This window comes from Chiloscyllium punctatum, chromosome 25 (genome assembly GCF_047496795.1).
Source record: "Chiloscyllium punctatum isolate Juve2018m chromosome 25, sChiPun1.3, whole genome shotgun sequence".
NCBI classification, from domain to species: Eukaryota; Metazoa; Chordata; class Chondrichthyes; order Orectolobiformes; family Hemiscylliidae; genus Chiloscyllium; species Chiloscyllium punctatum.
The window spans coordinates 8,513,852-8,536,377 of NC_092763.1; the positions used below are offsets into that span (position 1 = coordinate 8,513,852).

Consider the following 22,526-nt stretch of genomic DNA (forward strand, 5'->3'; position numbering starts at 1 on the left):
TGAAGTTTGCAGATCATTCAAAAATCATCAGATAATAAATAGGAGGATAGCTATAAATTGCAGGAGGATATCAACAGACTAGTACACTGGACAGAACAATGGCAAATAACCTTCATCTGAGAAAACAGAAGTGATGCATTTGGAAGGGTTAACCAGAAAAGGAATTACACTTCAGATGGTAGTATAAGATCAGAGGAACCTTGGTGTGCATGCCCAAAATTTCTTGAAGGTAGTAGGGCAGGAAGTTAAGATGGTTAAGAAGCCATATAGGACATTTGCCTTTTTTAGTTGAAGTATACTGTACAAGAGCAGGGATTTTATGCTGGAATATAAAATGCTGGTTGAAATTGGAATACTGCATGTAGTTTTGATCAGCACATTATAGAAAGCATATGATTGCACTAGGGATGGTTCAGATAATATTTCCCCGAATGATGCCTGAACTGGCAGGTCTGAAGCTATGAGGAAAGAATGAAAAGGCTGAGATTGTCGTCCTTAGAGTGCTGAAGGTTGTGAGGGGACCTGATAGAAATGTTTGAAATTATAAGGGAATGATAAGGATAAAAAGGTCAATTCAGGATCAAAGGGTGAGATTTGAAACAACACAGGAGCAGGTAGTGAGCTGATGCAGGAGGGATTCTCATAAGTTATCATCACTCTCTCCTCAACCTGAGGAGAATGACCAAATGAGCATTACATCTCACAAACCCATGGTGCGTGGGTGTAAATGGTGATCATTAACCAGTATATTATAGAAAGATGAATGGAAACAGGGAGGTCAAAAAGGTGTTGGTCAAAGAGGGGCAGCAACACAAAAGGGAACATAAGGATTGGTAAATCAATGTTACACTCAAGCAATGACTAGAGGTCACTCTCAAAGACAAGAAGTTGAAAACTTGCCACCTTCACATCAAGCTCAATGCACAATAAGTTGAAAAAATAACTACCACCATATGCAGAGTAGGTAGACAAAGTTACTGCTTTTTTCTCTGGTGGTGGAGTACTCTGTTAGTAGAATTATATAAATCATGCATTCATTGATTACATCATGCCATCTATTTGTTATCAAATCCAATGACGGTTTTTTTTGGCAATGACTGACATTTAAAACTTTCACCTCAAGAAGTTATGACTATTGCATACTGTGCATCAGTTGGACACTGTCGTGTCAGATACACAAAGCTATGGAGATGCAACATTTCCGAGCAATTGTAAGTTTGCTCGCTGAGCTGGTAGGTTTGTTCTGAGCCGTTTCATCATCATGCTAGGTAACATCATCAGTGAGCATCTGGTGAAATGCTGGTGTTCTGTCCCATTTGCTATTTATGTGTCTTGGTCTGTTACAGTGGGTGATATCAATTTTCTCAGAGGTTGGTAAATGGGGTCCAAATCAATGTGTTTGTCAACTGAGTTTCAGTTTGAATGCCAGGCCTCTAGGAATTCCCGTGTGTCTCCATTTAACCTTTCCTGGGACGGATGTATTGCCCCAGTCGACATGGTGTCTTTCTTTGTCTGTATGTAAGGATACTAATGATAGCTGGTCATGTCTTTTGATGACAAATTGGTATTCATGTATCCTGGTGATGAACTTTCTGCCTGTCTGTCCGATGTAATGTTTGTTGCAAGCCTTGCAGGGTATTTTGTCAATGACATTCGTTTTGCTGGCTGTTGGTACAGGGTCCTTCAATGGAGAACTGCAGACCAGCATCCACAGGAAAGCAACATGCACAGACCAGATACTTAACTGCAGGAACAATCACCCCAACACCCACAAACAGAGGACATTATTTAAATGGGCCGCAACACACTGCAGCACCCAGGAACTATGAGCAACAGAAGAAAAATACTTATACAGCGTATTCAAGGAGAAAGGGACCTGATGAACACAGTCCATTGATTCCTAAACAACAAACCCAAACAAACAGACACAACATGCCCAGAAACTCTAGCCACATGACCATACATCAAAGATATCTCAGCAATGACTATCAGACGACTCCAACCCCTTGGCATCATGGTAGCCCATAAACCTACCAACACACTTAAACAGCGACTAATGAACCCTTCTCCCCTGCACTAGCTCTTCAGCTACTCATTCATCTGCTCTATCCTCCTATTCCTATCCTCATTAGCTCATAGCACCAGACGTAAGTCAGATATTACTACCCTCGAGGGCCTCCTTTTTAAATTCCTGACAAATTTTCTTTATTCTCCCTTCAGAATATCTTCCTTTTACCTTCCTATGTCAGTAGTTCCCATGTGGACAATGACCTCCTGCTGGTCCCTCTACCCTTTGAGAACATTCTGCTCCCTCTCTGACATATCCTTGATCGTGGCACCAGGGCGGCAACACTCCGTTCTGATTTCTTGCTGTCGGCCGTAGAAACATCTGTCTGTGCCTCTGATGAGAGAGTTCCCTATCCGAAGCAATCGCTTGGAACCTAACATACCCCTCGTTACATTAGAGCCAGTCTCAGTACCAGACGTTTGGCTGTTCATACTATGACTTTTGGTAAAATTCAGCCCGAAGTTTATTTCATGCCGTTTGTGTTGTAGCTGATTTGATTCCCGCACAAAAGCTATGTAACTGAATGAGTGCAGGGATATTCAATTGTTCTCCAATGTTCATTATCTTCTCAGAGATTATGATAGGTAAAGGAGGTTTCATTGCAAATGAGGAAGCTTTGTCATGAATGGATATGTCCATTAACATTTAGGAGACATTTTTAGAACTGATGAAGAAGCAAAAGGCGAGGGCTAATGGAAGATAAGTCCAAAAAAGTAAAGACCTGATCAACTGCTGATCCATAACATGAATAATTCAAAACACATCCCTTTTCTGTTCGAATAATTGGAACAAACATTTAATTTAAACTCCTGATATTTTACAGTCGTCTCTGGCAGGTCTTTCAAGATTTTGAATGTAGCCATAATTGCTTTGCTAAGGCTTTTTTTCTGTGATATTTTCAATTAGTGACAGTGAATGAATTAATTGCATCACTACGACCTTTTGTTTGATTAGCTTTCTTGCCTACATTTCAAACGAATAATCACTTTTGATAACAGAAACAAGTCCAGTGCTTCACATTGATGACATCGTCTATGATTGAAATAAATAAGTTTGGTGTAACTTTAAAATAAAGGTCAATATGAGAGCAACAGGGAAAAAAATGCATGGAGATTAAATCAGTTATGTTTTTGAAACAGGCAACATTGGAATGATGGGCAGGTGGTTTTGTTCAGTTTTATATAATTATTAGTGTGTGTGTGTAAGTATGGAAACTGATGCTGAAATTGCTAGTACATGCAAGTTTTGAGAAGATTTGTGAATGCACGGTTACAAAGGCCCAACAATGTCTCTTCTGCCTCAGGCAGCTGAGGAAATTTGACATGACCTACCCTTTGCAAAACCATGTTGACTATCCCTAATCAACTTATTCCATTCTAGATGAATAAAAATCTTAACTCCTATAACCTTTTCCAGCACTTTACCGTCAACTTTTATAGGTGCACCATCAACAGCATTCTGTCTGGATGTGTCACTATGTGATATGGCAACTGTACCATTCAAGATTGGAGATGATTACAGAGTGGTGAACTCGGCCTGGACAATCACAAAGACCAACCTCCCATCTATAGAATCCATCTACCAGGCCCACTGTCAAGGAAAGGCCGCCAGCATTCTCAAGGATCCATCCCACCCTGGCAATGTTTTTCTACAACCTCTACCATCAGGGAGAAGGTACAGAAGCCTGAACACATGCACCAGCCGGTTTTGGAACTGTTTCTACCCTACTGTTGTTAGAATACTGAATGGGCTCATAAATTCAGCATTCGTCTGCACCTGTGTTTCTGTTTTTGCCGCTGTTTACCTATTATTTACTTGTCTATGCTACTTAATGCTGTGATCTGTCTGTATTACTTGCAAGACAAAGCTTTTCACTGTGCCTCAGTACACGTGACAATAAATTCAATTCAATTCAATTCAATTATGGGAAATCATGTCTCACAAACTTGAGTGAGTTTTTTGAACAAGTAACAAAAAGGATTCATGAGGGCAGAGCAGTGGATGTGATCTATATGGACTTCAGTAAGGCATTCAACATGGTTGCTCATGGTTGACTGGTTAGCATTTTAGAGTGTATGGTATACAGAGAGAACTAGCCATTGGATACAGAACTGGCTCAAAGGTAGATGATAGAGAATGGTGGTGGAGTGTTGCCTTTCAGATTGGAGGCCTGTGACCAGTGTATGCCACAAGACTCAGTGCTGGGTCCACTGCTTTTCATCATTTACATAAATGATTTACTTGTGAACATCAGAGGTAGGGTTAGTAAGTTTGCAGATGATACCAAAATTGGGGGTGGAGTGGATAACGAAGAAGATTACTTCAGAGTACAATGGGATCTTGATCAGATAGGGCAATGGGCTGAGGAGTGGCAAATGGAGTTTAATTTAGATAAATGTGAGGTGCTGCATTTTGGAAAGGCAAATCAGAACAGGTTGTGTACATCATGGTAAGGTCCTGGGGAGTGTTCCTAAACAAAGAGACCTTGGAATGCAGGTTCATACTTCCTTGAAAGTGGAGTCTAAGGTAGATAGGATATTGAAGAAGGTTTTTGGAATGCTTTTTTATTGGTCAGAGCATTGAATATAGGAGTTGGGAGATTGTGTTGCAGCTGCACAGGACATTGGTTAGGCCACTTTTGAAATATTATGTACAATTCTGGTCTTCCTCCTATAGGAAGGATGTTACGGAACTTGAATGGGTTCAGAAAACATTTACAAGGATGTTGCCAGGGTTGGAGGATTTGAGCTACAGGGAGAGGCTGAATAGGCTGGGGCTGTTTTCCCTGGAGAGTTGGAGGCTGAGGGGTGACCTTATAGAGGATGGATAGAATAAATAAACAAGGTCTTTTCCCGAGGGTGGGAGAGTCCAGACCTAGAGGGTGCAGGTTTAGGATGAGAGAGGAAAGATTTAAAGTAACCTAAGGGGCAACATTTTCATGCAAAGAACGGTGCCTGTCTGAAGTGAGCTACGAGAAGAAGTGGTGGAGACTGGTACAATTACAAATTTAAAAGGCATCTGGATAAGTATGTGAATAGGAAGGGTTTAGAGGGATATGGGCCAAGTGCTGGCAAATGGATTAGATTAATTTTGGATATCTGGTTGGCATAGAATTGGACCAAAGGGTCTATTTCTAAGCTGTACATCGCTATGACTCTCTAGCTATAAGTGGCAATACAATGAGTTCCATACAGGATTATTTCATATTAGTTTCTGCTGCTCACCTTATGAAGTGGGCATCACCCTTCCATTGTGACATTCTGGCCTTTCCTTGAACTGACTAACTACAAGATACTCACCAGTGTCAAGCCATTCTGACATTCACCCCAACAGTGAACAATGTCAAAAACTGTCTGAATTAGTGCCCAAGTCAGTGGAGTGTCCCTGGACTGGAGGAACAGGCTGCAAGATGTTTATTGCCCATCTGCACTTCACAGGATGAGTGTCACTATGTTCTCTCTGTTGCCTCACATTCACTGTATACTCTGCCATTGCACCAGATTCCTACCAAAGTCTGTAGCCCACTGCTCTCAATAGTGCATGCAACATCTTCATTTGATGACTCATATCCACCCTATGCCCCCCAAATGATTAAACCTTCCTTCCCTCCGTGCTTCCTACTCTTTCACTTGGGACACTTCAACACCCTTCCTAACTAAGGAACTGGTCTGTGATTAACCAAAATACTCTGGGACTGTGAGCTGCTGACAAATATGATACACTGCTTGGCTATCTGTCTGCATTAAAAGTGAAGGCACATAGAGTCGCTGAGAGCATATAAAGAGGTGCAAAGTGAATGTGCGCTAAGAAAGTAAGGTAAGAGCCTTGAGATGCACCCTGTTCTGAAGCATAAGTTTGGAGCCAGTCCCTGCATGCTAAAGGATTTCACAGTAGTATTGCAATGTAAGGTGTTGGTGAGCTCCAAACTGTGATAAGGAGGTGCTAAAACATTGGAAGTGAGCATCAAATGTGCGCTGATGATATGGTCCAATACAAGCCTCCATGGTCAGAGGGTGCAGGCAGTAGCTGTTGATGAAGCATACCTCGATATTGAGGAATGGTAGTCAAGGTGAATACCCAGAGAAGACACCAGTGAGCATTCAATAAGCCATGCAGATTTTTACAGCAGGAAATATTGCTATCTAGTCTCTCTCTAGTATGTACTTGAGGCACGAGTGGGTAATAATAAGATGTAAATAAATGCATATCGGCCTCTCCGCACTCACTAATGACATTCCTGTCTTCCACTCAACATTATGTGGAAAATTGGACTTTCTGGTCAGGGCTTCAAGGTTCTCATTTTCCTGATCTCACTATACTGACTTACCATTGTCCATGTCATTCAGGGGCTGGGAGGATACCACCCATTTTTTCTTCATCTGTGAAGGACAGAAGGAAAAAGGATTTAGTGTCTTGTGAATGAACCATGATCGTCCCACTTTCTCACCCTTGCTCCTTTCATGAGGTGTGGTGACCCTCAGGTTAAACCATGACCCAGTTGTTTCTCTCAAAAGAGAGAACAGCCCTATGATCTCCTGGGGCTATGGAAACTTCACCTTCATCTTACACATTCTGGGAGGATGAAGAGTGCAGGGAACTTTATGCATTGTAATAAATTCAATAATTAACCATTCTAAAACATTGTTATGGTTCTTTTAACTTCCTCCCTGATAAAGTTGGTTCATTGAATGAACTGTTAGCCTGAATCCTCAACCAGCTGTGAGTTAAAGCATCATCAGAATGTATTCAGCATTATTAACTGTTGACTGGGTCCTAAAATAAAGCGTCATTACTTCTTCGCTGCCACATGTATCTCAAAGTAAATTACAGCAGAGCAATTCCCCTGACTTAATCAGCTGCAATATCGTGAATTCTACATTTAAGAGTTAGAGCAAAGATGCTTGGGTCCTGAGATATAAATACAAAAGTAAACCTACAATTTTCATAACAATTGCTTAATAAGATGATAATATAATGATTGTGATGATGTCAGCCTGATGGTCATCTTAAAATAGAAACTCCTTGATTGGGGCTGTTAATCTGGTCCAATCAGGGAGCCCTGGCTGATATAAAAGGGTCTTGAGCACCTGACTCTGTAAGAGACGGTGCTATTGTCAAAGGCTGTGCAATATGTAAATAAAGGGTGATTGGTAATGGGACACCAGCCTTTGCGAAATTATTTCAGATAAGAATTAATCCTGGATTACATTACAGTAATGGTTGCAATTTTATAAAGAATGGAATAATTAATACTGTTAGATCACACAGAAATAATCGTTGAATAAAAACTCCATGTGGAAAGATACGCATTAGTAAATCTACTACTAAATAAGTGTTCAGGCATAAATCTAGTTAAAAATAAATGTGAAGGATCCAAATTAAAAATGTGTGCAGGATTTATATACCATTATTACACTAACATTAAACTCACAACCAAAGTTAAAACTGTAGTTTATTTTATGTCTTCTAGCAATTTAATTATTTTGGTTTGTCAATTGAATCTTGGATCGTTATTCTCATTTAATTATTCCATGCTCTATAATATTGAAAAATTACAAAATGTAATCCAGGATTATAATTAAACTAAAATATTGTTGAAAAAAGTTATGAAATTTAAGTGCAATTTTGTTGTTCACCAGTTTAAATATTCATTAAAGAACAGGTTTCTAAAATGATCAGTGGTCAGATCAAAATTTTTAAAAGCCTGCTACCCAGATTTAGTAATCATCATTTGTTTCACGCAACATCAAAGAATGTGCTTTTGAGCACACTGGATGAGTTTACCATGTGTTAAATCATATTCACCAAATGCATTGTAATTACTTCACATAGAAACTCAAAGAAACCTCAGCAAGACAGTGGATAAGTAAAATGTCACTTCTGATATTGATCCAGGCAGCTGAGAGATACAGCTTATTGCAGACCTCTGCGGAGAAGAGTAAAAGGAAGAAGAACCTTATCAAATAGATTATTTTTGCCTCAAGAAAGTCTCACCAAAGTGATCCTCTAAAGCCAAAGAACAGAGAAAATGTTGCTTTCTTGTGTTATTTGGCTCCAGTTAACAACTAATATCCTCATCAGCAAACAAGGAGCCTGCTTCAATTTACTTTGACTTTTGGTCAAAATCCTCTGTACTCAATCGATCCTACATACGTTCAGACATGCATTTTCTCTATAAGACAGGCTTATTAAACAACAAAAGAAAATAAGCATTAATAACACATCTTCTATAGTAAACTAAAAGCAAAATAGTACATCTGCTGGTGATCTAAGATAAAAATAGCAGTGTAAGAGGAGAGAGAAACAGTTAGTATTTAAGGTCTAATATGAATTAATCAGAACTGAAGACAGAAGTGGAAAAATGATAGGTTTTCTACTGTAGCAAAAGCTGGAGAGAAGCAAGTAGGACCGAAAGTAAGCTCAGGAAGAAGTTAGTGTTTTTCCACCTTTATTCATTCCAAAGAAAAGTCATATCAGACTCAAAACTGAACTCTTCCTCTCTCTTTGGAAATATGCCAATCTATATTCACAGGATTTGATAAACTTAGCAATCTGTGTAACAGAAAATACAGTTTGCAATTCCTGCAGTAAACAACAATTGATATTTTGAAACAGCTCATTTTCTCACTCTATATAGACGCTACCTGGCCTGACTACAGATATATGTCAAAATCTTCTCAAAAAACATCCTGAAATGAACAAGACAGATTGATAACTAATGTCAAATAAAGGACCTGGGACAAAGCAGAATTAAATAACCGTCTGCTAAATTTAAAGAAGCTGTCAATCAAGCGAGATTTGAACAATTTCCACAAGTTGTCTGTCTGTACTGAAAATGAACAGGCATATTGTACATATCAAACTTCATACACAATATTGTGATTTTCATATGCTTTTTCTAGTTGTATTATCAGTCTTTTATTAAGAATGCCTTGCTGCTATGGGAATTGCTTTCCAGTGAAAATCTGTCCTCTAATATTGTCAGAATAGAACTGCTTCACATGTAGGAATATCCCAAATACAGTTTGGCATCTAGACACTTGATATTGGACAAATGATTGAAATTATTTGCCAATTATTTTGTCCACAGACGTTTTAACTTTAAATCAGCACCAGCTTTTACTTTAGTACTGAGATATTAATGTGCCACTTTAGCTGGAACTCAGCAAAAGATTACAAACTATGAAGCAAGAGTAGTTATTACCTTTTCAGCCTGTTGAGATAAATAAGAATGTCAATTCGGTTTCCTGCACTACTTGCAGTCTGGAAACCTTGAGGTCAAACTACATTTTCAATACTAATATTTTGTTTTAATACGCTACCTTTAATGTGGTAAGATGTCACAAACTGCTTCACAGGTGCAGTATCATGCCAAATTTAAAACTAATCCACCAATGGAGCTAATAGCACAAGCAACCAAAAAACGTTATCAATGGTTTAGGTTTTAAGGAGTATCTTTAAGGAGTAGAAGGAAGGACTGTCTGGATTATCTGGAGCTTGCAACCAAAGCAGCTGTTCACAATGCCATCAATGTTGGAACAATTAAAATTGGGGACAGTAGAATTGATTAAGCATAGATATCTCAGGACGTTGTAGGTTTGGAGGAGGTAAGAGAGACATGAAGTACTGAGAAGTACTATAAGATACAGACTTGAAAAAACTTGAAAAAAAGAAAATCTTGAAACAAAAGCATTGCTCAGCAAGGAGCCAATGAAAATGATCAAATACAAGGGGCATTGTTGGGTGAGTGGAATTCTGTATTAATTAATCTGGGGGCTGTGTGGTTTTGAATGACATTAATTTCATATAAAGTAAAACATAAAGCACAAGTTATGTCAGCTGATGTTAGCATGGTGGAAATAGGTAATCTTATCTATGACATATACATGGGCTGCATCTTACATGTCTCTGGCTAAGTATCAGTCCTGTCACAGTTTCATGGAGAGATGTTTTTCTGCGAGTCCTAATGGGTTTTCTCAATTTATCTTACCAAACTCAACTCAGCTACCTCCTCCCCTCCTATGGTATCTCCTTGTCTAATTCTAGCCCCATTCTGTCAATCATCACATCCAAAACTCTGTCGTCTGCATAGCCCTGAATTGAACAACATCCTTGGTGTTGGCACCATTCTTCAAAGGCTATGCTCAAGACAACTGCCTTTGATTGGAACTGCACTGCATTATTCCTGACATTTGTCTCTGTTATGACAGAGAAGGAAAATTGGCACTTTACTTTGAAGGTTGGAAGCTGGATGTTTTGATGGATATGGTTGTGGCGACTGACAAGATTTGCTGATAATAAGGTAATTAACAAGCAATAATCCCTGCTAATAATTAACATGCTCCTGACTAGCAATAATTTCACACAATTTATCTAAAGGATACACCGAGTTTTTTTTTCCGATACTGAGATGGGTCTCACTGAACTTTCGTGACTCTGCCATATTATCTGCTCCTGCCCATATCATTCAGGTCTCTCTAAGATTCCATTCAGAATATCAGAATCTCATCAAGTATGAGACCAAGGCTGCAAACTGTTGAGTAAACCTTCAAACAGTCGCCAGAGAGAGAAATGCATTAGTGGTTAGAACTCAATCAATGATTAGGCTTTAGTTTGAGGACATGTCTATTTATCTGCTCTTGGATGTCGGTTAGTTCAGCAGTACGATAATTTAGAAAGAGGGTGGGCGCTGAGAGAAATGGTGATGACATAGAACCTGGTGTCATTAATATGCATTGAAACTGACCATGTGTTTTCAGATGTGTGCAGCATGTAGATGGGAAATAGGAGGAGGATATTGTGTATGTCGCTTAATCTTAGGATAAAAGCAAGGGTGAAGGATCTTGTGAGCCACCAGATGTAATGAAGCAAGATTAGGAAGAATAGTTACTACAAATGATCTTCTTGAATAAGCATAGCAGGAGTGGAAAAGTGATTAGAGTGATCCAAATAAAGAGTACTGAGTAAACAGGCATAGAGTTAGAGGTAGCAATGTGTTCAAGGATTTGAAGAAAGGGAAAAGAAAGGAGGTTAGATTTCTGGAAACAATGAGTCAGTTTCAATATAAAGTTCCAATAAGCTTAATAATACCAGTGAGTTCATTTTCTTTATATCATATCATGTCTACTCTTAAGAAACCCAAAATATATTTGACCTTTCTCAAAGGACTCTAAAACTACCCAAAATGTTACTTTTAAAATGGTGCTATATCTCTCCAGTGGACACCAGTAAGCTTTTACCTTCTCCTGAAAAGCATAAAGTGCACAAGTCATGTTTTTGCAATCCATCCAATGCAAATTGGATTTAGAAAGTAGTATTGCACTTTGGAATGTGAAGTTGCCTCTATGAATCACTGTGTTCCCCCTACAATGTATGTTTTTACTTTTTTTGTCGACGTGATCAATTGTCATGTTGATCGTATTCTCATTCTATCCATATTTGAAAAGTTGTTGGGGAAACTGGAACTCATCTTAAAAGTCAAGAGTAGAATTAGTCATAAGTTAAAATTGTCTTTTCAATCATTATCTGAGCCTTGAAGTGTCCCTGAAATGGAAAGAAAACAATAAATACATTTGTTTTATAATGTTACAGCTGGCTGCAATGACCATAAATATTGAGGCTTCTCTGATAATGTTGCAAATTGACCTGACTGGTAGACATATTTAAGAGCAGCACACTGTAGAATGATTTTTTAAAAAAAGTTACCCAACATGTAAAAATCCTGGGAGGGATGCTAAACAAAAACTGCAGTTACAAATTCAATAGTATAGTGATTTTTCATCCAATTTGCACCTCAATTTTCAAGATTGGATACAGTAGTGGGAGTATATTCGTCAAACTTCAATTTCTCATTATGTTTCAGAGTTTGTTTAGATATAAAAGGTATAATTTATATAATTAAGTTTTGTTTGTCATGATAGCGTTACAATCTTGGAATTTGAGCTATGCCAGGCAGGAGCAGATTGGTTTTGAAGAGCAGTTTGATGAGATGAGAAAGGAAAGCAGTTTCAGTTTTAGAGACAGTAAACAGCAAACTTAAGTTAACATTGCTTCAAACCTTTCATGTGCACATAAAGGTAAATGCTTACCTGAAACTGACTGCAGACTTTACAAAAGAAAATTGGTGATGGTACATTTCCTGTAGACTAATTGGGATGAATACATTAGCAGCAGCATTAAAATAATTCATCAACCAAAATTAAGACAGCAAAGTAATTACCAATATATTAGCATGCTTTCAATTCTGTTTTGGTCTTTGTTGAACACTGCAATTGATTTGGCCTTGAATCTTGCATAGTTGTTTCTTCAAAATAAATGAGAAAATCTGAGAGATCTATACGTTGGAAGTGGACAGAATCACAAGGGAGATATCTTTAGATACAACAGATACAATTTTTATTTAGATTGTCTTACTGTTCCTTGTAGGCTATGAAAGTACCTTTATTCCTCTCCATCAGTTGGATGTATCCTCATTTTTAATTGAGAGTCATGTAAGCCACTCAAATATTAAAATGTGACTGACTTATGAAGGATTGTGCCAGTTGCCATCCTTGCATTATTGACGGAGGGTACTAGGACATTGCCTTTTAAATAGTTTCTTTGTTGGTTGAAAAATGTTTTCTATTTAACGTAGTTTATTTGCTTAACCTCTCTTCCTGGCTCCCAACGTTAGCCAATGCCATTAACAGTGCTCTTTCCTTCCCCTTTATTCTTAGAAGCTACTAAGATCACTCCTCTCTGTAAAAAAAGAACATCCATCATAACCCCCATTCCTACAAACTACTTCACAATTTCAAAAAGGCCTGAAATGAATTTAAGTCTCCTGACATTTCATAATCCTACATTTAGAAATTGAACACAGATGTGACCCCATTTTTATATTTTTTAATCAACCTATCCAGTGATGTTATTGCACACCTCTGTAGTAGGCAGGACATTGAACCTGAGTGCCCTGGCCCAGATTTAGGGACACTATAATTGTGCTACATACCAGCTGCGATTTCAAGTGGGTCGGGAAAAGCAATGGTCACAACCTGATATGCACTTGAAGAAAGATTGTATTTGGTATTTAAAAGCTTGCTCCACTTTGAATTCTTCCAGTCAACATTATTTTCACGGAGGAGTGTGAGTTCCTGAATACTATGGAAACAATGGCAGATAACTAATTTTTATACTTTGGGGAAAACGTGCTGTGGCATTGCCAACCCTTATGTGGGTGATTTTGTAAGGCATCCCTCAATTCAACTTGCATAACATCATTACGTTCAATGAGTTATGTATATTTTCAATGTAGTGATTAATTGTGGAACAATGTTTCAAAGACCAGGATCAGATCAATTAGGTACTTTATCCAGCAAATAGAATCGTCTTCTGCTTTCTATAATGTGGAATCGCATTTGAAAATGGGTAGGGGGCACAGTTGTTAATTTTTTATTATTAATCTAATGTTTTGACATCCATTGCCAGGGCTGGAAGATTTGAGCTATTCGCTGAATAGGCTCAGGCTGTTTTCTCTGGAGCATCGAAGGCTGAGGGATGGCCTTATAGAGGTTTATAAAATCATGAGGTGCATAGATAGGGTAAATAGACAAGGTCCTTTCTCTGGGGTCAGAGAGCCCAGAACTAGAGGGCATAGGTTTAGGATAGAGGGGGAAAGATATAAAAGAGACCTAAGGGGAAACTTTGTCACGCAGAGGGTGGTACGTGTATGGAATGAGCTGCCAGAGGAATTGGTGGAGGCTGGTACAATTAGAACACTCAAAAGGTATCTGGATGGGTATATGAATAGGAAGGATTTGGAGGGATATGGGCCATGTGCTGGCAAATGGGACTAGATTAATTGAGGATATCTGGTCAGCATGGATGATTTGGTCCGAAGGGCCTGTTTCCCTGCTGTGACTATGACTCAATAACTCTTTGAGGAACTGTATAATAATATTCATAAGTTATTGAAGTACTCAGATTTATTTTTAAAAAGCCATTCAAATTGTGCTTTAAAATGGAAACACATGCAATCTCATAAACTGTTAATCAAGTACAAGCAAGAGCAGTCCCATTGATGAAAAGTTAATTTCACTTCACAATTCCTCATCTTGTCAAATTAAAGAGACTTTCAAAACCTCTTTAAAGAAAGGTTGCATTGTTGGAAGTACATAAAACTGCCAATCAAACAAATCAAGCGTCCTCTTCAAGTTGTGCAAAAATTACCCCTTGTCCAAAATTTTAATATATTTGTCAGATAAGAAACACCACCAAACATTTATAATAAGGCCATCACACATCTGCATCAACAAAAGCAGAGTGAACAGATGGTCAGATATCATTCTGAATGCTTGACATAGCTCCAAGAGATGCAATCAGGCCTGTAAATTCTTAAACTGGACTTGCACATAGTGTATTTGCTTAGCAGCTTTATAAGAATGTAAAATTCTTTTTTTCCATAGAGATTTTTGAGTGGCAGGGCCAGAGTTTTCATCAAGATAGACAGTATCCCTACCTGAGCTAAAATAATGCCAGATCCCTGCTTACTGGAGTCCCAAACCTAAACACAACACCCACTGTTTTTAATGGACAGTTTAAGGTACAAGTGAAGTATTTATGAAGTTTAATCATTGCAACCTACTAATGAACAGCAAGATGACATAAAAAGCAATATGAAATTCTGTGAAATGATAATAAACAGATCTGATCTTCACAGAACTGAAAACTAAAAATGATTTACCACTTAGATTTCAAGCTCCCATATGTGAATAATATATTGTAAAGTTTTGTTATACAATGTGAACAGCTGTTCACAGATTGGCATTCAGAAACAAACCATTGTTATTATCATAATACAACAATTTTTTTTTAGTCTGGCACCTTATGCACTGGCACTCTTGAAAAACCGGCAAAAATTGTATACCTCAAATACAGCAAAGCTTAGCGTATTGTTCTGTCCTGTTATGATAGCTTTTTCCATTAATTTGCCTCAATGTAAATGGACTTGTTTAGTCAAATGGCTACATGAAATGTCAAAGTTGGTTCAATTTTGAGTCAATTTCTCCACAAATGCCACGATCTACCAGTTTGGGGTGTGAGTGAGAAAGCTCTCTGTCAATAAGTTGTATTTATGACAAAGTTGCATTTTTATTTTAGTGAATTATGCTGGAAATAAAATATAGCAGTGATGTGTATACCCCCAAAATTATGTTTTTACTGGTCAATGTGTGCTTTTACATTGATGATCCGAAATATTTGATCAACTAGCACACTCTTGGTCTCAGGGGTACATGATAATAAAAAAGTTCATGTTATTTCTATTGCTAAACATAAAAAAATCTTCCTGATCCCATGGGGGTAAAAGTTTGGGACCCTTAAAAATGGAGTGGGGTTCATTGCAAAATTAATGGTATTCGATGTAACAGGTAACACACATTTCAGTTTATGATGTCTACTCATTTCAGTGATTGCTTGAATGCTAGCTGCACTGCTGATTGGTTTCACACATCAGTCAGGGTCCGATACTTTTGATTAATAAGCACCATTTAAAAATAGCCTGCACTGCTTGAAACCATCCTGCATCTCAAATAGGAGGTGCATCACAGCTCAAGGAGGTATAGTCAGTTGTACAGGAGGTGATACGTCCCAGGAAATATTATTAGCACAAAATGAGAGAGAGAAAGAGAGAGAGAGAGAAGATTCCAACATTTCCAGATGCTGTATTAAGAATTTAATGGAGGTGAAAAATAAGAGAGATGTTCTTTATTTAGAGGAGACTGGGAGTCCCTTCTTGGAAGGCACTGTCTGCAGATAGCCACAAAAGTCATGTAGGTGTCAAGCTCCAAAACCAGGGTATATTTCAAAGACAGAGTGTGTGGTCAAGGTCAATGAATACATCTGCAAATATAATATCCTACCAATATACCAGAAGCCCATCACTTCATAGCAACAATCTGAATCAAATCAGGATTCGTCCTTGTGGGGTAAAGGGTTAATTATACTTTTAAACTAAGAACAGTTACTCAGCATGTTTGAAAGGGGTTCCCTCATATTCAGTTATATTTAATAAGGCTTCTTATATTCACTTGCACGAGTGTAGGTCTAATCCTGGGGCAATGCCTAATATCATATTACAACTAGCACTGCTGCAAATCTCACAGCTTGTGTACACTGTTCACAATCCATCACAGAAACATGGCACCAAACTCACCGGCATACTTTCGTCTCTCTGAAGAAAATGCTGCTGGAGCCACTAGGATTTGATCAGAGCAGACAGGATGTGTCCAGTGACAGGCCTGAAACTATCCATGTGATGATATTCTCACATCTTTGCAGATCCCAGTTCATCTTCAACTGTCGGATTTACAAGAATCATAACATCATAGAATCCCTACAGTGTGGAAGCAGGCCTTTTAGTCGAACAGGTCCACACTGACCTTCCGAAGAGTATCCCAACCACACCCATACCCCTACCCTTTTATCCTATATTCACCCCTGACTTACGCACCTAACCTTCAGATCCCTGAATACTATGGCCTATTCACTTAACATGCACATCTCTGCGAAATTTTGGGACTGATGGCTGCATGCTCCAGAGTTTGAGAGGATTTTTCTAATTTCCTCAGCCCCTTGAAATGAGATTGGCTTTAAACCAATGTCTCCTGTCTGACTCAGCCGTGACCATCATTCCTAATAGTACTACTGAGGTTGCAGAGGTAGCAGCCCCCTGACTGGTTCAGAAGAATCAGGAGATACTACCTTGAATTTGGCACAATCGACTAATAAGGAGAGTCCTATAATATATTTTTATAGAGGTTGGAGTCTGCCTTTTGCAGTAAAACTCAAGCTATTGTTACTCATTGAGTTTCAGGTTAAAATGAGTTGCTCCCTAGGAAGATACAATCTTCTGTTGAAAGCAACTCTCTTGTTCCTTTTTTTCCATGAGCTTTGCTTGTTTTCCAAATCTGACTGTATTCCAAGGGAAATGTCTACTCCTACACCCATGTCTGGGAGTAACTGGTTTGTGGAGAAGCCTTGATGTCAGTGCAAGTCTCCTTTCACACCTTCCATACCTCTCCGTGCAGACTTTTACAACATCAAACAAATAAACATTTGTAGAACTAAAGCAGCAGCTAGAAGGAATAAATCAGCAATTAACCTGGAATTCAGGGTTTCCCAGGTTGGGGATCATGACCCCAAGTGAGATCACGAGTCAAATTTTGGGGCCACAGGTCTGAAGCAGTAATGGCTGAGACGTAACTCTGAGCAAGTCAAAGTTGTTACCATTTTTCAATCTGTGTGTGTTTCTTAAATGAAGATCATAAGGCGTGGCTCCTCCAGTAGGCTTTGCAATTTTTTTAAAAGAAACTGAATCTCCATATCTCTCTCATTGTCCCATACTCATTCTTACATGGAAACCAACCCCAGTTCACTTACAAAAACTGCCTCAAGGCCACTTTGTAATTCTTGCTGACAGCCCAAAGTAATTTTGTGATGGCAATCTAGTGGGTAAACGTTTGGGAATGCCTGCTGTTGGCAATTTAGAATTCTGTTGAGTTGTGTTGGCGTGGATTTCTTCCTGTGGCAGAACCAATGTTGAGGTGTGCAATATTGGGAAACAATGTCCGATGAAGTGCTGAGCAACAAAATAACAGTGTCACTGTCACCTCAGTGTTATGTGCTAAAAGACTGTACCTGTTTTACCTGCATATTTCGGGAAGCCATTTACAATGTGCACGTTAATGCCTTCATCAATATATCAGTTGCACAGTTCACCCCACCTATGTGCTGGCAAGGTTGTTTTGAAGCTCTGGACACAAAACACGGACAGAAATATTATAATTTCTCACCTTATTTCCTTGAAATGCTTATTTACAGTCCTTCCCTTTATCTCTGAAATTATGTTTTTTATCATGTTTTTGTTTGCTTTCCCCTTTCACCAATCTTCACCGAAAATGAACCTGAAATAAGAAACTCTTCCTTCTGAGGTGAGTGTGCGGTCATTGCACATTCCACTTGCTACGGATTCAAAATGCCAGGAGCTGACCTCCCTGTGTGTACTGCTAGCCCGAATATTCAATGGCAGGACAATTAACTGGTCATCGCTCACATATAACACCAGTCACTCGTACTGACAAGCCATCGGGACTCAAGTGAGAACCTCAATTTTCACGCAATAATCATATATTTTGTGATGAATGTGCCGACAGATACTGACACTACTGATAACATCAATTTAAAAGTGTTTTTCAGAATGTTCACTGCGGATTTTTACATCAAATTGCAACGCTTAGTCATCAGAGAGAGAACAATCACCCGACAGTGTCAAGTGATTAGACAGGCCTGTAATCACTATCATTACGCATCCTTCCATCACACATTCATGTAACCATTTTAATGTAATAAAACAGATGTACTGGTTGCGTAGGGCTGTATGCAGTCTAGTTACTTTCTCTGGGATGTACTAATCAGCCTCCTCAGGCTGAATGCCTTGTATGATTTGTGTGTAAGTAAGGTGTTAAATTATATTTCTACAGAAGGGTATTCAAAATGATTTGGCAAGAAAATCAATGGAATAACAGGAGTGATTTAGGTTTAGTTTGCACTGGAAAGGGCTTCGGGAATGGAATGAAAGATGAGGTCAGAATTTATTTGTAAGAAAAGGTATTTGTTGTTTCAGAAAGCTCCGCGAATCATATTGAAACTATGCATTTTATTTTCACATTTTAAAAGCAATGAATGAATTAAATAGCTTTTATTGCCAAACTTTTAGCCTTTGTGGGGATGTGAGGAGGAGAGGGGAGGAATGACAACAAAATACAGCAGTTATTTCATCAAGTGCAAAAATGCAATACAATAAATTGTTGTTGATCTCCTTGAATTTTGCTATTAAAAGAGTTTAATAAAGCTCATCTAAATGCCTGCTTCAGCCTTGAAATCTTTTCAGGAGTGAAGTAGTGCACACATCCCACAATCAAACAAAAAGCAAAATCTGATTTTCCTTGCCTACTTCAAACATCACTCACGTGGTTGTAAAGCAGGTTTTTCCTGCTTTATCTATGTAACTTCAATGAAAGACACCCAGAAACTCTGGTTGAATTTTCTCAGCCCCTGAATAATGTGGTCAATGATGAGTCCTGTGAGAAAATATTGTGAGATTAGAAAAAGAGGTTCTCAGTGCTTCGAAAATAAAGTCCACCCGAGGTTTGAAGAGCAAGAATGAGAGTTTTACCATTGAACAGTAAGGGGTCAATTCCCCAATTAACATTTCATTAATACCGAATCTCAGCTTATTCAGATGCAGTTTCCCATTCTGCTACATTGTGGAGAGAAACCCGATCATGACAACTGTGTCATGCAAGTCTCCAACTTGCGGCTTACTCCACCAGCCCTCCATCTTGGACAGGAGTTCCAAACATCTCTGGGCATGCTCCAAAGGCAGATTCTGCCTGCAAGTTCCATCGCAGAAGTTAGCAGTGGACATGCACCAGCCTTATCAAATCATCATGACATATTTCCATCATATTTGGAATACAGTTCACCATTTACAGACTGCAAAATGGAGCACTTTGTATTATCATGCAGCTACTAGGTCACTTTGCATGCACTTATCTTATGCATTGAAGCAGCGTGTATCTCAAGGTTCGTCACTTCCTGTCATAGCGCTTACTTAACACCTACTTGGATGCTCACAACATCTCTGTGTCATCTTACTTTGCCTTTTGTGCTTTTCGACCTCTTCTAGAACTTAGAGGCTCACAGTCCTTCGGCAAAGTATAATCTGCATTGCGTTCCAACATTATCTGAAATACATACGTGTGATCAAAATTGCTGCAACCACACACACAGAGGCTGGCACTAACATTCTGTTTTCTGTTTGAGCACTACTTATAGCAATGTGAGGTCTTTCAAGTGGCAATTCCATTAATTAGGTGCTTACACAGTGCACTTTTTTAATCGCCATACAGTGCATGTGAAAACGATGCAGTGACCAACTGTGTAGTGTTATGCAATTGAAGGCATGTAATGTATTTTTAAAAGAGAGTGAATGCTGTTTTGCACTGAGAGTACACAAGTGCCTATCATATGACTAACTAGCAGTCTCAGAGTGTACTGGAAAGTTGAAAATATGTAACATTTGACTGTGAAATAGATACCTGAATTTGTTACTGTTTTGACAGCAATTCAAATCTAACCAATCAGTATAAATTATACCCTAGGATACTAAAGCCCAATCTAGTTTGAATTTATTGTTTTGCCAACATTGAACCAATGAGACAATCTGATGTGAGGGATATAAAAAGGCAGGCAGTTTGAAAATCAGACAGAGTAACTGCCATTGACAGAGTAATTGCCATTGAGACAGACCCAAACTCTCTCCATCAAAGGTACCTTTTCATATTAAAAAAATTCACAGTACAAGAAAGAAGACAAGCCAGGTAGATCTTCAGCTGGTAGATGGGAGAAGCTGATGACGACAGCCGCTGTATGGTTTTGAAATTAAGTTGATGCAATTTTAATAAGTGTATTTATTGGAACAGTATATTGTTATCGAGCTGGAGACAGGCAATACGGAGTAAAGAGAAACGGGGCTTAGAGTTGTGAATAGTTGTTGTTTAATGTTCACTTTTAGACTTAAGGAATAAATTGATATTATTTTCTTTAAATAGTGGACTTTGGCATTTCTCTGTTGCTCATATATTAACAGACTACACGGCGAGGTGAGCTTTGCTGAGTGTTTGGTTTAATTGACAGAAGGGTTCCCTGCTGTGTCGTAACTGTAGGATACAAATCCTAGTCCCAAGCAATCTTGACCAGATCATTGGTTACTACAAACTGATCACAGTGATCTCCGTGAAACAGAAGTAATCAAACATGACCATAAGTATGTCACCTGCAGGCCACAATTCACAAAGACAATGCAAGGTCTTTCAGGTTCTGGATGGGTATGTGAATAGGAAGGGCTTAGAGAGATATGGGCCAAGTGCTGGCAAGTGGGAATAGATTAGGTTAGGATACCTGATTGGCATAGATGAGTTGGACCGAAGAGTCTGTTTCTGTGCTGTACATCTCAATGACTCTATGATTCGAAGTGCAGAGAGCTGATTTCCTCTCACATGGAGCTGGAAGCATTTATAAGCATCCTTTATGTGCAATGCCGTGTGAATTAAAAGTGCTTAGCATGAGAACAATTCCCTGATTGTCTCCTGGTCAGATAATCAGCCTATGTGTAAACAATATGATGGCAAACTCTAAAAAGTCAACATTCTCTCTCTCTCCTTGCAGAGAAGTAACAAAGAATTGAATTATCACTAGCCTTTCTTGGTGATGTGGGCCTGGATGTAGAGGGACAAGGTCTCAGTGGTCCCACTGTCACAACCATTTGGGAAAGTGCACTGATGTACAAGCCGCACTATTCCAGGAGCTGTCACAAAAGTTAAAAATTTAATCAGTTTACTCAAAATCCCCAATGTACCTGCCTTACAATCTCCAGATTAATAGCATACACTGACTAAAACTGAACTAGCTCAGTTGAGTGCGTATTGGAAGGAAGCTGTAAAGGTCCCAGGTTCAACGCTGGGCTTTGGCAGCAAATGAATTTGATTTAAAGATTTCTTTGGTGCGGTGGTAGTGTATGTACCTCTGAGCCAGGGGACCTGATTTCAAATGTGTTGCAGAGATGTGTCATGCCTTCTATAAAAAAAGTCATGAGAAAATATCTAGAATACACTGATTATGTTTCTTAATGAGAAACTGCTGTTTATTTCAAATAAAGCAGTTTAACCACAGGCAAACAAAACATAAATAATCAACTTAGAGCTCTTTATCTTAAACTCTACACAGTCATGAACACCTACATACGGACACATTTTGCCCTTCCGTATTAAAACACCAGCCTCATTCCTGAAGAAAGGCTTATGCCCGAAAAGTCGATTCTCCACCTCCGCGGCTGCTGCCTGGCCTGCTGTGTGTTTCCAGTACCACATTTTTCAACTCTGGTCTCCAGATCTGCAGTCCTCACTTTCTCCAAACAATGGGCCTCTTGAAGATGAGTCATAGAGCTATCCAGCAAGGAAACAGCCCTTTTGGTCCAACTCACTGTGCTGACCAGACGTCCCAATCCAATCTGATCCCATTTGCCCCATAGCCCTATAAACCCTTCCTATTCTCATACCTATCCAGACATCTTTTAGATGCTATAATTGTATCTGCCTTGATCACTTCCTCTGGCAGCTCATTCCATACATGCACCATCTTCTGTGTGAAGAAGTTATTCTTCTGGCTTTTCAATCTTTCCCCTCTCACCTTAAACCTATCTCCTTCAGTTTTGGAAAAAAGTACCTTGGCTGTTCAGCCTCTCCATGCCACTCATGATTTTATGAACCTCGATAAGATCTCACCTCAGTTTCTGATACTCTAAGAAAAAAGCCCCAATCTATTTACCTTCTCCCTATAGCTCAAACCCTCCATTCCCAGC

The 22,526-nt window shown here is 38.9% G+C and overlaps 1 protein-coding gene across 1 annotated transcript in view; it reads right to left on the minus strand.

Annotated features, from left to right (window-relative positions):
- Positions 1–22,526, minus strand: part of LOC140495613 (uncharacterized) — a 96,185-nt gene that overhangs the window by 33,615 nt on the left and 40,044 nt on the right. The window contains exon 3 of the mRNA XM_072594613.1: positions 6,396–6,447. Within this exon, the coding sequence (XP_072450714.1) occupies positions 6,396–6,447 (52 nt within the window). The remainder of the gene's footprint in view (positions 1–6,395; positions 6,448–22,526) is intronic.